At 42.1% G+C, this 17076-nt stretch overlaps 1 protein-coding gene across 1 annotated transcript in view; it reads right to left on the bottom strand.

The window, feature by feature from the left end:
* Positions 1–17076, bottom strand: part of LOC112259141 (kin of IRRE-like protein 3) — a 140776-nt gene that overhangs the window by 33019 nt on the left and 90681 nt on the right. Inside the window, exons 7-9 of the mRNA XM_024433889.1 lie at positions 8842–8990; positions 8166–8293; positions 5635–5761 (exon numbers count right to left, since the gene is read on the bottom strand). Of these exons, the coding sequence (XP_024289657.1) occupies positions 5635–5761; positions 8166–8293; positions 8842–8990 (404 nt within the window). The remainder of the gene's footprint in view (positions 1–5634; positions 5762–8165; positions 8294–8841; positions 8991–17076) is intronic.

Here is a 17076-nt window from a genome sequence, read left to right as displayed (position 1 = left end):
AAAATAATCGCACTTGTCGTTTCATACTAGCACCGGCATGTTCTTAATTGAGGAAAAATGTACTTACTATGACTGTAATATGTGGTTGTCTCACCCAGATATCTTAAGATGACACTGTAAATCACTTTGGATAAGTGTGTCTGCTAAATGACTCAAATGTAAATGCAAAAATTAAAGAAGAGAAGAGGAGAAAGGGTGTTACTTGTTTGTGATTGAATTTGAAGATTCACTAGCCTGGAAACTAAACTGATATGCTCTGTTTCACCATTGTTTTACTTTACAATATCAGTCTTAACCATAACCTGTCCAATCAGCCTCCTTTCATAAATGATGGTGATGGGTGGGTTTAGCGTGAAAACCCTTTGGCCAAATGCTACACCTTTTCAGTTTGTCAAATAATGGACTTCCTGACACAAGCTTCAAGGAGAGAATAAGCCTCCTTCATAAGGAAGGAGAAATTCACACATGCCTCTCTTATTGCTTTGCTACAGCAGAACTGTATTACATCAAAACAGTTTGTCTACATGCCTCCAGAACTCTTTCTCATTGACTGGTTAAACCTGCAATGAGAGCAGACAATAAGAGGGCCTCTTTGGCAAGGGAGAGGGAGAAAAAAGTACAATTTAAGGTCAGCCATTTTGTGAATACCTACGCACCTGCTATTCTTGTGCCATGAATTCTATTTCGACCTCCCATCTTCAGAAATTGTGCTTGTACGGGGGAGTTAGTTGATAGAGTTCGTCATCGATTGCCTGACTTGCACAGTCTTCAGGCGTATTAAACAACTGTCTTTGTTTTTCTATATCTATTTATTGATTAGTTAAAAAAGGTTGCAATCAATTTTCATTTCGCCTTGGCCAGCTGTAAGGCTGGGAGTTTAGATCGATTGAAAAATGTGTTAAATCGCTTTTTTCACCTTTAATGACATGTATCCTGTGTTGTTGTTTATTTCTGGTGCAACATGCTCATTCCAGTCAAGGTGAAGTCATTGTCAATTATGCTGATTGTATTATCGAACGCTAATTGACAATGACTGTTTATTTCCCTTTCAGATAACACACATACAGTGCCTTCGGAAAGTATTCAGACCTTTTGCCTTTTTCCACATTTTGTTACTTTACAGTCTTATTCTATAATCGATTAAATTGGAGTCCACCTGTAGTGGAAAGGCACACACCTGTATATATGAGGTTCCACAATTGACCGTGCATGTCAGAGAAAAAAACCTAGCCACGAGGTCGAAGAAAGTTTTCGTAGAGCTCCGACACATGATTGTGTCAAGGCACAGATCTGGAGAACGATACCAACAAAATTTTGCAGCATTAAAGGTCCCAATTGCATTACCTTCTCACGCCATTTGCACACACTGTATATAGACTTTTTTCTATTGTGTTACCGACTGTATGTTTGTTTATTTCATGTGTAACTCTGTTGTTGTTTGTGTCACACTGCTTTGCTTAATCTTGGCCAGGTCGCAGTTCTCAACTGGCCTACCTGGTTAAATAAAGGTGAAATAAAAAATGTATTAAAAAAAGGTCCCCAAGAACACAGCGGCCTCCATCATTCTTAAAATGGAAGAAGTTTGGAACCACCAAGATTCTTCCTAGAGCTGGCGCCCTGCCAAACTGAGCAATCGGGGGAGAAGGGCCTTGGTCAAGGAGGTGACAAAGCACCCGATGGTCTCTCTGACAGAGCTCTAGAGTTCCTCTGTGGAGATGGGAAAACCTTCCAGAAGGACAACCATCTCTGCGGCACTCCACCGATCAGGGCTTCATGGTAGAGGGGCCAGACGGAAGCCACTCCTCAGTAAAAGAATGCTGAGCTATAGTTAATGAACAGGATTCTTACATAAGTATTCCTCTAGTCCAGATAGGATAGGGTAGTGTGCAGTGCGATGGCGATTGCATCGTCTGTGGATCTATTGGAGCTGTAAGCAAATTGTAGTGGGTCTAGGGTGTCAGGTAAGATAGAGGTGATATGATCCTTAACTAGCCTCTCAAAGCACTTCATGATGACAGAAGTGAGTGCTACGGGGTGATAGTCACTTAGTTCAGTTACCTTTGCTTTCTTGGGTACAGGAACAATGGTGGACATCTTGAAGCAAGTTGGGACAGCACACTGGGATTAGGAGAGTTTGAATATGTCCATAAACACTCCAGTCAGCTGGTCTGCACATGCTCTGAGGAAGCGGCTAGGGATGCCGTCTGGGCCGGAAACTTTGTGAGGGTTATCATGCTAAAATGTCTTACGTCAACCACGGAGAAGGAGATTCCACAGTCGCGGTGGTAGTATTCGCTCAAAACTGAAAGCGCGAGGCACTGCATTTAACCATGGTAAGGTGACTGGGAACATGTCCGAATACAGGCAGTGTAGTTATTTCCTCCATAAGGCAACCAAACAGGCAAAAGTGACAAAGTGGAGTCGCAATTCAACGGCTCAGACACGAGACGTATGTGGCAGGGTCTACAGACAATCACGGACTACAGGGGGAAAACCAGCTACATCGCGGAAACCGACGTCTCGCTTCCGGACAAGCTAAACACCTTCTTCGCCCGCTTTGAGGATAATACAGTGCCACTGACGCGGCTTTGGAATCTCCTTCTCCGTGGTCGACGTAAGACATTGAAGCCTGATAACCCTCGCAAAGTTGTCGGCCTAGACGGCATCCCTAGCCATGTCCACAGAACATGCGCAGGCCAGCTGGCTGCTGTGTTTACAGACATATTCAATCAATCCCTATCCCAGTCTGCTGATCCCACATGCTTCAAGAGGGCCACCAATGTTCCTGTTCCCAAGAAAGCTAAGGAAACTGAGCTAAACGACTATCGCTCCGTAGCAGTCACTTCTGTAATCATTAAGCGCTTTGAGAGACTAGCCAAGGATCATATCACCTCCACCCTACCTGACACCGTAGACCCACTCCAATTTTTTTTACCGCCCCAATAGGTCCACAGACGACGCAATCACAATCACACTTCAATTGTTGGACTCAAAATCCATTGGGGTTGCCCAGTGCAGGTTTGAACCCTGCGAGCAGCGCTTTGACAATTGTATATAAAATATGTTTCTGAACACTTTTAGATGAATGTGATTGCTACCATGTTTATCGATAATAATGAATTAATCGTGTATACTGATGAGTGAAAAAGTTACAGAGGAACAAAGATCATACCACCCAAATAATGTAATCTCCCCTGTGTAATGGTGACATGATATTTTGGTGGCATGATCTTTGTGCATCTGTAATTCTCTCACTCATCATTATTCACGATTCATTCTTGATTATCCGTAATCATTGTAGCATCCACATTAATGTAGAAGTGTTCAGAAACATATTCTATTCTTATTTACAATAAAAGTGACTCCAAATTGACACAATACATTATTTACCATTCATTTGTATTGGACACAACATAATCCGAAACACAACCAAAACTACAAATTCATCCAACAAGTTTGTAGAGTCAGAAGCTTGATGTAGTCATTGTGTGTGAGGGATATGGGACCAAATATTACAGTTTTGAATAAACGTAATACACTATAAGTGAATTTGACCATACTTGACACCTTCACATGGGGGGACTAGATAGATAAATTGCATTCATTTCTAAACAGTAAAAGAGATACAGTGGGGCAAAAAAGTATTTAGTCAGCCACCAATTGTGCAAGTTCTCCCACTTAAAAAGGTGAGAGAGGCCTGTAGTTTTCATCATAGGTACACTTCAACTATGACAGACAAAAATGAGAAAAAAAATCCAGAAAATCACATTGTAGAATTTTTGTGTTTGGGATCATTGTCATACTGAAAGACCCAGCCACGTTTCATCTTCAATGCCCTTGAAGATGGAAGGAGATTTCCACTCAAAATCTCACGATACATGGCCACCCCATTCATTCTTTCCTTTACACGGATCAGTCGTCCTGGTGCCTTTGCAGAAAAACAGCCCCAAAGCATGAGGTTTCCACCCCCATGCTTCACAGTAGGTATGGTGTTCTTTGGATGCAACTCAGCATTCTTTGTCCTCCAAACACGACGAGTTGAGTTTTTACCAAAAAGTTATATTTTGGTTTCATCTGACCATATGACATTCTCCCAATCTTCTTCTGGATCATCCAAATGCTCTCTAGCAAACTTCAGACGGGCCTGGACATGTACTGGCTTAAGCAGGGGGACATGTCTGGCACTGCAGGATTTGAGTCCCTGGCGGCATAGTGTGTTACTGATGGTAGGCTTTGTTACTTTGGTCCCAGCTCTCTGCAGGTCATTCACTAGGTCCCCCCGTGTGGTTCTGGGATTTTTGCTCACCGTTCTTGTGATCATTTTGACCCCACGGGGTGAGATCTTGCGTGGAGCCCCAGATCGAGGGAGATTATCAGTGGTCTTGTATGTCTTCCATTTCCTAATAATTGCTCCCACAGTTGCAGATTCAGTCTTCCCAGCCGGTGCAGGTCTACAATTTTGTTTCTGGTGTCCTTTGACAGCTCTTTGGTCTTGGCCATAGTGGAGTTTGGAGTGTGACTGTTTGAGGTTGTGGACAGGTGTCTTTTATACTGATAACAAGTTCAAACAGGTGCCATTAATACAGGTAACGAGTGGAGGACAGAGGAGCCTCTTAAAGAAGAAGTTACAGGTCTGTGAGAGCCAGAAATCTTGCTTGTTTGTAGGTGACCAAATAATTATTTTCCACCATAATTTGCAAATAAATTCATAAAAAATCCTACAATGTGATTTTCTGGATTTTTTTCTCATTTTGTCTGTCAAAGTTGAAGTGTACCTATGATGAAAATTACAGGCCTCTCTCATCTTTTTAAGTGGGAGAACTTGCACAATTGGTGACTGACTAAATCATTTTTTTGCCCCACTGTATGTATGAAAATACCCTCAAATATAAGGTGACATTCTGTACTTTCACCTCATAAAAAAACTTTTATTTCATATACAAAATGATGGAGTATAGAATCAAATTAAACGTTTTAGCTTCAGTGTCCAAATAAATATGTAGGGGAGTGCATCTATAATAGGAGTAGGGTTGAGCGATATTATGATAGTATCAGGTATCAATGATGATTGACGGATATCTTGATATGGCAGATGATAGCATTACATCTAAACAGTTACAGTTAATTTTTACTTACTAAGTTACAGTCCTAGTTGTGATCAAATCCATGCTTTTCCTCTCCCAGTTAAAAGCAAACTACACTATGACCCCCTGATATTGACACCACTATTGTAAATATGTCTCTGCTTTTACTTTGTTGTCCCAGAGTCCAGCTAGCCTGAAACATGTCCCTGAGCTTGGAACAGCTTCCACATTCCACTGGGCAAAAACTAGTTGAATGAATGTTGTTTCCACGTAATTTCAACCCCAAAATGTTTTGCAATGAGGTTAAATCAATGTGGAAAACTGATTGGATTTTTAAAAGGCCAATTATTGAAGGGAATATAGTTTTTCGTCACTTTTAACCTAAATCCAATGACATGGTGAATTTTTTTGTTGATTTCATGTTGAATTCATGTTAGTTGACAACTCAACTGAATGTAAATTAAAATTAGACGTTGAACTGATGTCTTTGCCCAGTGGGATCCAGCTTGGAAATGAATTTGGTATTAATCCTGATGTGAAGTGCACTTACCATTCACAGTGAGGGACACTTCCTTTTCTCCAGCTCCAACTCGGGGGACCACCGCCCGGCATACGTACTTCCCAGCATCATCCTGCCTCACCGCCTTGAGCGTCAGGATGTTGTCATTGCTAAGCACCTGTGGACGGTCACGAAAGGTCAGGTTGGGTTAAAGGTCAAAGGTAAGGCAGGTGATAAAACGCTTGTCTCTGAACCCAAGACTGTAGCCGAGTACCGTCCAATCCTCATATATGCCCATCACAATTAACTCTCACCAAAAGGAGCACAGTTGGCAGCACCTTAATGTCTGCAAAGCCACTTGAGCCACTGCTTTAATAAACCGCATAAAAGTGTATGATAACTCAATAATATCAACATAAACTGCATGGGTGGAATTGCCTATATGTACAGGAGAGTACAGGAGAGGGCTCGGAACGCACCCCTGTGGAGCCCCAGTGTTGAGGATCAGCGGGGTGGAGATGTTGATACCTACTCTCACCACCTGGGGGCAGCCCGTCAGGAAGTCCAGTACCCAGTTGCACAGTACGGGGTCGAGACCCAGGGTCTCGAGCTTGATGACGAGTTTGGAGGGTACTCTAGTGTTAAATGCTGAGCTGTAGTCGATGAACAGCATTCTCACGTAGGTATTCCCCTTGTCCAGATGGCTTAGGGCAGTGTGCAGTGTGGTTGCGATTGCGTCGTCTGTGGACATATTTGGGTGGTAAGCAAATTGGAGTGGGTCTAGGGTGTCAGGTAGGATGGAGGTGATATGGTCCTTGACTAGTCTCTCAAAGCACTTCATGATGACGGAAGTGAGTGCTACGGGGAGGGGCGGTAGTCGTTTAGCTCAGTTACCTTAGCTTTCTTGGGAACAGGAACAATGGTGGCCCTATTGAAGCATGAGGGAACAGCAGACTGGGATAAGGATTGATTGAATATGTCCGTAAACACACCAGCCAGCTGGTCTGCACATGCTCTGAGGACGCGGCTGGGGATGCCATATGGGCCTGCAGCCTTGCAAAGGTTAACATGTTTAAATGTTTTACTCACATCGGCTGCAGTGAAGGAGAGTCCGCAGGTTTTGGTAGCGGGCTGTGTCAGTGGCACTGTATTGTCTTCAAAGCGAGCAAAGAAGTTATTTAGTCTGTCTGGGAGCAAGACATCCTGGTCCGCAATGGGGCTGGTTTTCTTCTTGTAATCCGTGATTGACTGTAGACCCTGCCACATAACTCTTGTGTCTGAGCCGTTGAATTGCGACTCTACTTTGTCTCTTTACTGACGCTTAGCTTGTTTGATTGCCTTGTGGAGGGAATAGCTACACTGTTTGTATTCGGTCATGTTTCCGGTCACCTTGCCCTGGATAAAAGCAGTGGTTCGCGCTTTCAGTTTCGCGCAAATGCTGCCATCAATCCATTTTCTGGTTTGGGAATGTTTTAATGGTTGCTATGGGTACGACATCGCCAATGCACTTTCTAATGAACTCGCTCACCGAATCAGCGTATTCGTCAATGCTGTTGTTGGACGCAATGCGAAACATATCCCAATCCACTTGGTCGAAGCAGTCTTGAAGCGTGGAATCAGATTGGTCGGACCAGCGTTGAACAGACCTGAGCGCGGGAGCTTCCTGTTTTAGTTTCTGTCTGTAGGCTGGAAGCAACAAAATGGAGTCGTGGTCAGCTTTTCCGAAAGGAGGGCGGGGGAGGGCCTTATATGCGTTGCGGAAGTTAGAATAACAATGATCCAGGGTTTTACCAGCCCTGGTTGCAAAATAGATATGCTGATAGAATTTAGGGAGTCTTGTTTTCAGATGAGCCTTGTTAAAATCCCCAGCTACAATGAATGCAGCCTCAGGGAACCACGTCTCGTTAATCATAAGGCATACCCCCCGCCCCTCTTCTTACCAGAAAGATGCTTGTTTCTGTCGGCGCGATGCGCAAAGAAACCATTATATGTATAACTCTCCAGAGAAACCTGGATTCAAATAAACACTTTAGATTCGCCCTAGAATAACTACTTTTGGAAAATACTGATTTTTATATGCACCATAATAATGTTATTTTGGTTTGTACACAGTCAGACTTTACATGGTATAGAAAGTAAAACGTTAGTTTAGTACATGGGGAACTATATCTCTACAGGTGATCTTTCTATCTGGCCAAAATCACTGATTCAGGTTCCCATCCACCCTCTGGTGGTATGGATAAATTGTTATTATGTCTCCAGAGAAACATAGATTCAAATAAAGGGTCAGATCTATCAAATTACAATAGACGAAATTAAGTGTTTTTGTCTGGTGTCAAAATGACCCAAAAGGAGAAGATTTTTTTTTTAAAGTCCATATTGATACAGAAACACCAAACAATAATTTATATTTATTAAGAACAAGACGATTGGCAAAGTCTTGTGCTATGATAAAAAATGTGCCTCTGGGCTCAAAATAACCAGAGTCTGTAGTATGAGGGTTAAGAGTTAATGGGTCTTGCACAATAAGCAACTGGAAATACAAGCATAATAAAAAGGATGATGGTGATTACAATGCCTACCACTCCAGAGCCACGTTTCATCCACACAATGGTGAGGGAGGGGTTTCCTGTCCAGGCACAGTTGAAGATAGCATCTGATCCCTGGTCTACCTGTAGGGACTGTGGCTCAGCAGCCATTCTGGGCCCATCTGGAACCACAGGAACAGAAATGGTTACACTTGATTTGGATAGTCACCTACAGGTGATCTACAGATACTTAAACTCCAGTATCAACAAACAAATAATTGCAACTCTGTTGATACACAACACCTTGCTGGGGTTAGGGTAAGGGCTAGGGTTGAGTGTATGATTTGCGTGAGGGAAAGGGTAAGGTTGGGGTTAGGTCTAGTGTTAGGGTAAGGATTAAGGTTAGAGAGAGGATTTAGTGGATAGTTAGTTGAAATGTTGTTGACAGTTAGTTAACATCTACAAACCTTCTATTTGGGACTGTCCATGTAGTGGTAGATGTGATTCTTAGTGCCTGTAGCTAGCTAGTTTTGGTTCCTTGGTCTGTTTGCTTGGGGACTACTCACAGTAGTAGTGTGTGTGTGTGTGTGTGTGTGTGTGTGTGTGTGTGTGTGTGTGTGTGTGTGTGTGTGTGTGTGTGTGTGTGTGTGTGTGTGTGTGTGTGTGTGTGTGTGTGTGTGTGTGTGTGTGTGTGCGTGCGTGCACATGTTGCTTGCGGATTACTACTCACAGTAGACATCCACGTTCCTGCTGATGTTGGTGCTGCCCAGCGCATTGGTGACCTCACAGGAGACGGGCTCTGTGAAGAACGAGTGGTCCACGATGACCTCATAGGTGTCACCTGACACCTGTCTGATGACGCTGCCCCCTTTGGCCCATCTGAATATACAACAGAGTAGGTTGAAGTTAGACCTAGATGCTGATCTTGGGTCAGTTTAGCATTTTCCCCACTAATGGTTAATTAGGATTAGGGAGGGGAAGCTGAACTGTACCTGAAGCTGCCTCTGGATGCTGATCTTGAGTCGGTTTTGCATTTCCTCACTTATGATTTAAAGGGGCAATCTGCTGTTGCTACATCCATTTTTGGATTTATAAATTAATGATACTGTATGTACCCATTCATTCTTGAAGAATATTACTTATAAATGCTTCATGAGATTCTGTACCCCATCTGAACCCAAAATACGCAATGTTCGTAAACAAACACCGGATAGCCTCCAAACATGGCTCAAACTATAATGTTGATATTATGGATGGTCAGTCCTTGCATCCATAGCTCTGTCTATGAATTTAAGAGTGGTTACAATTATCCAGCCCATACCTCATCTTCGGGGAAGATGGTGAAGTTGCCCATAGATGCTGATCTTTTCAGCATCTATGGTCAACTTCACTGTCTTTCCTGTTGTGACCACTCTGGCAGGAAGTTTAGGATCAGATCTAGGATCAGCTTTCCCTCCCCCAATCCTACACTTAAAGGGGAAATCCACAGTTGAAAAAATGACAAAGGGTTTCTCCCTGCTGTTTCGGTAAAAAGCTGAGGTAAGGAACTGGAGAAATGTAAGCACTCTTAAATTCATAGACGGTTATGATTTGGGTGGGGGAGGGGAAGCTGATCCTAGATTTGTACCTAGGTGTCACTTCAGCCCAACTGGGAAGAGGGAAGACAATGTGGGCTATGAAATCCAACCAGCAGGCCCTTTGGAGGTGGACATGAAAGACCCGTGTCTGTGTCACAAATGGCACACAATTCCCTGCATAGTGCACTACTTTTGACCAGGGCACATAGGGAATGGCGTGCTATCTGGGACTCAGCCAGTTAAAACGTGTTGCATTCGAGTGCAATTTACTCCGGTGTTCTGGGCTTCGCCAAGCATAGTGAAACAACAAAAGAAGATGTGGCTTTTGTTTTGTTTCGGTGCATTGCTTTTATCTCTTCTTCGTTTGAGCATATTCATGTGCTGCTTGTTGTCAACAAAGGGAGTGCTTGAGGAGGGCTTTAGAATATAGGTTTTCTCATTTTGTCTCTGTCATTCACACGCTTTGATGCCGAAGTCATTATAATGGGGTATAAATAAATTGGCTGTGCAAAGGGGGTTTAAGGGAAAAATACAAAGGACCCAGTTTAGAATAAATGCGATGAACAATTATGTACGCTAGGCTATACATCAGGATAAAACATAACTTTAGGATTCGGAGTGAAAAGAGCGACAAATCATACATAATTAACTAGGACGAACATATTTGACAATAAAATGTGTTGTTGTTTTTAACAATGCACTGTTTGTTGTGTGTAATGCTATGGTAGAAAAGATGGCCTGGTTATAGATGTCAACATTTAGATAATGAGATTATGAACATGCAGAACATTTTTAGTGAATACAGACAACACAGTCATATACTATCTTTCGAATTCTTGTCAAAACCAAATACAGACATTCACGAAAAGTCCTGTTTTCATTTTCTCATGTGTATTTTGTTCAATTGTTGGGCCCTAGTCAAATGTATTGCACTACATAGGGAATAGGGTACCATTTGTTAAGCAGACTGCATGTACTGTTGTAGAACACACTATTCACTTTCGATGCACCATCCAGGCCCGCATTGACATTCCCTTCCAGAAACATTTCTCAATTGTGGAATGTCCATTTAAAAGTTTAATCTAGCATTCAAATCAAAGATACAGGTAACTGCAAAATTAAAGGAAACACCAACATGAACTCTTAATAGAGCGTTGGGCCACCATGAGCCAGAACAGCTTCAATGCACCTTGGTATAGAACTCTACTGGGGGGATTTGACCGCTTCAATGCACCGTGTCTGGAATTCTATTGGAGGGATGCAAAACTATTCTTCCACGAGAAATTCCATCATTTGGTGTTTTGTTGATGGTGGTTAAAAACGCTGCTCCAGAATCTCCCATAAGAGTTCAATTGGGTTGAGATCTGGTGACTGACGGCCATGGCATATGTTTTACATCATTTTCAAACTCATCAAACCATTCATTGACCACTCCTTCCCTGTGGATGGGGACATTGTCATCCCATAGCCATGGCAGCTAAAATAATGGCCTGCCCAGCATTTTTATACCCAAAGCATGATGGGATATTAATTGCTTAATTAACTCAGGAACCACACATGTGTGGAAACACCTGCCATAAATATACTTTGTATCCCACATTTACTCAAGTGTTTTCATTATTTAGGTAGTTACCTGTAGATCAGGTGTACACAGGTTGCGATCCAAATGACACCCTATTTCCAATATAGCGCACAACATTTAACTGGAGCCCAATAGGTTTCCCTATGGGCCCTGGTCAAAAGTAATGCACAATAGAGGGATCGGATGAGATTTGGGACAAACCCACAGAAGCGATGCAATACGTTGCAATACAAGCTAGACACCAGATGCCATATGACAGTCTGCCATTTTGCGAAAGACATTTCATCACAGCGTTGAAAGGGATTGTGACCGCATTGAAGGGGAAACCAAAGTAAACCAAATCGCCTATGAGTCAGAAAATATTTTACGGCCTTACCATGGCACTCGAAAAACACATCTTGAAAATGGCAAAGACGAACTCCAAAAGGATGATGCTGTCTGCTGTCAAGGTTTCTTCAATATCCCTTCTCAATTTGAATGAGCGTTCTCTCTGTTCTCTCTCAAGCCTCTGAATGTCAGATTCAGAACAGATCAGAGCTACGTGTCTGACGCCAATCCTTTCCCAGTCACTTCTGAATTATTCAGTAACAATCGTATACATGAGCACTGCTTTTGAACATGTAACCCCACGTAACTGTATGCACGAAGGAATCCATTTAGCTTTTTGAGTTTTTGAAGTGCTATTCATGTTTTCTATGATCTTCTGCTGTACAATTCGAATGCAGGGTGTCGCACACGCACAGACACACTCACGCATGTTCACACACACTCTCCTCCCAGAGGGACCCTGTTGCATAAAACAACAACAATCAAATTAGTTCATGTCGATACACATAGAGAGCAATTTCTGTTCAAATCACCCACGTTCTCATCAAACAGTTGACAAGCTGAACTAAATCTGCACAATTGAGTGTTTTCATCAGACACCTCAGAAGTGACAAATTAGGAACCACAAATTGCCCTTCGACAAAAACAACAGCAGCAGTGACACCAACACCAGAAACCCCCATGAGGATAAGAAGTGTACTTTATTTGCAAGCGAAACCATCTCATTCGCTTCCCTCCCCACTTTATCCCATCTCTCTCTCTCTCTCTCGCTTTCTTTCTTTCTCTGCAGCTTTATTAGAAACAAAAAGTTGCTAATAGAGTTAGCTGCAGGACCACTCCCCCCTCTCACCTCTGTGCTGTCATTCAACCAGATGGCTTGCATCTCTCCCAAAATGGACCATCCCCTCTTCAGAGTTTATTTATCTTTCTGTAAGGTGATCTCATCTCCCTCCTTCATGTTTTTCTCTTCCCCCAATTGAGCTTGAATGAAAGTTCAAATTGCACCCTATTCCCTAGATATTGCACAACATTTGACCAGGGCCCATATGGTTCTGGTCAAACAAAGTGCACTATATAGAGAAAGGGAGCCATTATGGACGCAGCCTGGAGTATTAGATATTAATCTCCAAACCATTAGGTCTCCTCACGCTTCCAAACCATCATACTTCCTCTGAGTAAAAGGTCTGGAGCGTCTGAGATAAGAGATACCTCCCTATTCCTATCCCTCCTTAACCCTACATCCAGATTCCAAGCCCAACCTCATAGCATCGACAGCTTCCTGCTCCGACCTCTCAGGCATCGGAAGAACACTCCTCATTTCACAAGGAAAATGGTAGCTCTCTGGTGATCAATAGCCAAGCATTGGCTAAAGCCCTATACGCAGAGGTCTTGTATTACTAGAGAAGGTTGTGTATGTAATTATTACCCCATAATGTCCGTTATTTCAGATGACGATATGGAAGGGCTAAATTTTTTTCCAAACTGCCCCCTGTAATTTTTTTTTTCTCCATAAATTGACAGTTATGACGGAAGCCTGTAGGTTTTTATTCTAGGCATGAAGATTAATGAACATGTCCAGGCAATTACAGGCTTCACCGGTAACTCGAGCTTGGCTTTCAAATTTCTAAACCATACCAAGCCATCTTTGGTATAGTGTTGACATAATATTTGGATTGAGGAAGTGTGATCATAATCATTAGGATATTTTAGCGATCCGCAGTAGGAAGACGTCCTAAATGCCCCCCAGTCAGCAGATGTGAGCTAAACAGCACTTGAGATGTGTTTTTAGGCTATGGATGAGAAAGTGAACTTGTCATTTCCAAAAGCTTTGCTCAGTTCTAATGCCGCTTTGCGATCTAACAGCAAGGGTTGCATTAAATATGCACAATGTTTTTTTAACTTATGCATTTGGCAATGTTCAATTCATTGGCACAAAACGTATAAACAAAAGCATTCACTGTGAATGTTGATACATGTAGGCCATTCATATATAGGCTATGCGCAGCGCATCAATTTATCGAATCAGTTACTGCTTTCTTGCTCAAACTGTGAGCAACACCTGTCAAACGTTTTTTTTTACTTCGATATGCACGGGAAGTTTTTTTCCGGCTGGAATTATTACTCTCCTGCTATTTAGAAATAACCGACATGGCAGATTCGGACGGGACTTAAATTACAGATGTGGTGATTTGTGCTCATGCACATAATTACATAACCCTATCTCCCCCAGTAAAACGAATCCCATGCAAATAGGGCGTAATAAGAGGGCATTAAGAAGGCAGCGAGAAACAAGCCTGTCTGTATGCAGCTTTACGGCATGTAGCTTAGTGGTTAGAACATTGGACCAGTAACTGAAAGGTTGCTGGACTGAATCCCGAGCTGACAAGGTAAAAATCTGTCGTTCTGCCCCTGAGCAAGTCAGTTAACCCATTGTTCCCTGGGTGCTGAATATGTCGATTAAGGCAGCCCCCTGCACCTCTCTGAGTCAGGAGTTGGGTTAAATGCGGAAGACACATTTCAGTTGAATGCATTTAGTTATACAACTGCCTAGGTATTTCCCTTTAAAGAGAATAGATAGTAGTGATGTGTCCAAAATTGAACCCTAGTCCCTGTTTTAGCGCACTACTTTTGACCAGAGTTAATCAACCCTATGAGTTTCGTTGTGGGCCCTGGTCAAAAGTAGTGCATTAAATAGGGTGCCATTTAGGACAGAGCCAGAGGAGTAGAGAGGAGGAGGTGAGGATTTTCGCATCAAGTCTGGGCCCTACTGTTTCTTCTACATTAGATTCCCATTCTCTCCTCTATCTCCTGGGTTGGGAGGGCTGTGGACTTCTGCCTGTGTGACCAATCCCACACGCTCTCTGTCCATTTCATCACTATGCTGGGAAAGGTTCTTCTATCTCTACAGTCACAGTGCTAACTGTCCTTCATAGCTCTTTTTTAGGTTACTGCCTATACCACGGAAAGGGGGATCCCTAGTCAGTTGTACAACTGAATGCATTCAAATGAAATGTGTCTTCCACATTTAGTCCAACCCCTCTGAGTCAGAGGGGGGCTGCCATAATCAACATCCACGGCGCGCGGGATCAGGATCAGAACAAAATATTTTTACCTCGTCAGATCAGGGATTCGATACAGCAACCTTTTGGTTAGTGGCCCAATGCGCTAACCACTAGGCTACCTGAGTACAGTGATAAGGTGGCTATTGTGGGAACTACTTCAGAGGTGTACAATAACTTTTCCAACTGTTTGGTTGCCTAAAATGAATGCACACTAGAATAATCTATGCCAATCTGAGGCAAGTATTCAACAATGCAGTGGTATAAATGTAACTTTTAACTGTCCTAAACAGCTGTTATTTGCTCACTGCCTATACCTGAGCCCTTACCGTTAACCTCTTGAAACTAGGGGGCACTATTTTTTGGGGGGGAAAAATAACGTTCCCAAAGTAAACCGCCTATTTCTCAGGACCAGATGCTAGAATATAAATATAATTGACAGCTTAGGATAGAAAACACTCTAAAGTTTCCAAAACTGTAAAAATATTGTCTGTGAGTATAACAGAAGTGATATTTGCAGGCGAAATCCTGAGAAAAACCAATCAGGAAGTGACTCTTATTTTGAAACCCCTGTCTTTCTATGCATCCCTATTGCCCATTGAAAGGGATATCAACCAAATTCCTTTTTCTGTAGCTTCCCTAAGGTGTCTACAGCCTTTAGACGTAGTTTCAGGCCTTTATTTTGCGTCAGTGGCCAGCTGAGGACTTTCAGAGTGATTCTTGCGTAAAAGACAGAGGTAGTCATTTTTCCTCTCGGTCCTACTGAAAAGCCAATTGTCCCGGTTGATATATTATCGAATAGATATTTGAAAAACACCTTGAGGATTGATTATAAAAAAATTATTAAAAACATTTTGGCGTTGTCGTGACCGCTATTTCCGGTGGATTTCTCAACATAACGTGACCAACAAAAGGAGGTATTTTGGGTATAACAATAATCTTTATGGAACAAAAGGAACATTTGCTGTCTAACTGGGAGTCTCGTCAGTGAAAACATCCGAAGATCAATTTGTTAATTTGATTGCTTTTCTGATTTTCGTGACCAAGCTTCCTGCTGCTAGCTGTACATAATGCTATGCTAGGCTTTTGATAAACTTACACAAACACTTGTCTTGCTTTGGCTGTAAAGCATAATTTCGAAATCTGAGATGACAGGATGATTAACAAAAGGCTAAGCTGTGTTTCACTATATTTCACTTGTGATTTCATGAATATGAATATTTTCTAGTAATATTTTTTGACCGTTGCTAATTAGTGTAGTTGACAATTCTCCCAGATCCGGGATGGGTAGTTCCAAGAATTAAGTAAGTACCTTTCATATACACACTAGAGCAAATCTCAACTTACTAAGTCAAATTGTCACTCAGTCGTGCATTACCGGCAAAAAGGGGACGTCCTAAGGACATTAGGCGATGTTAACACAAGGTCCCTTTTAGGGTTTGTGCGATGCGTTCTCTCAATGACCTTCTAAAAACGTTCTAGGAACATTAAAACCTCTTGGGGCTATGGGGCAGAATTTTCACTTTTGTATAAATAGCGAGCCTGATTTCAACTTCCTGCTACTCATGCCAAGAATATAAGATATGCATATTATTCATAGATTTAGATAGAAAACACTTGAATCATGTCTGTGAGTATAACATAACTTATGTAGCAGGCAAAACCCGGAGGACCAACTGTTCAGATTTTTTTTTACCCTTTTTTGCCCCTCTGTTCCCTGACTTGTTATTGCCAAGGAATATTTCTTAGGAACTTGTTTTCAGTTCCTACCGCTTCCACTGGATGTCACCAGTCTTTGGAATTTGGTTGAGGTTATTCCTTTGTGCAATGAAGATGTAGGCCAACTAGGAACTGGGTACACTTTTGTGAGTTGCGCAAGACGTGAAAAGTGGCGCTGGTTTGTTTTCATTCCTGTATTGAATACAGATTGCCCCGTCTACATTTTGATCGATTATTAACGTTTAAAAATACCTAAAGTTGTATTACAAAAGTAATTTGAAATATTTTGGCAAAGTTCATAGGCAACTTTTGAATATTTTGTAGTGACGTTGCGTTTTTTGTAAGCTGTTTTTTTCTGGATCAAACGCGCTTTATAAATGGACATTTTGGATATATATGGGTGGAATTAATCGAACAAAAGGATCAAATGTGATGTTTATGGGACATATTGTAGTGCCAACAAAAGAAGCTCGTCAAAGGTAATGCATGTTTTATATTTCAGCGTTTTGTGTAGCGCCTGCAGGGTTGAAATATGCTAACTCCTTTGTTTACTGCTGGTGCAGATGTGCAGGCTATCAGATAATAGCTCCTTATGCTTTCGCCGAAAAGCATTTTAAAAATCTGACATGTTGGCTGGATTCACAACGAGTGTAGCTTTTAATTGAGTATCTTACATGTGTGATTTAATGAAAGTTTGAATT

Source organism: Oncorhynchus tshawytscha, linkage group LG09 (genome assembly GCF_018296145.1).
Source record: "Oncorhynchus tshawytscha isolate Ot180627B linkage group LG09, Otsh_v2.0, whole genome shotgun sequence".
In the NCBI taxonomy this organism is placed as follows: Eukaryota; Metazoa; Chordata; class Actinopteri; order Salmoniformes; family Salmonidae; genus Oncorhynchus; species Oncorhynchus tshawytscha.
This window is presented reverse-complemented; position numbering and strand designations above follow the sequence as displayed.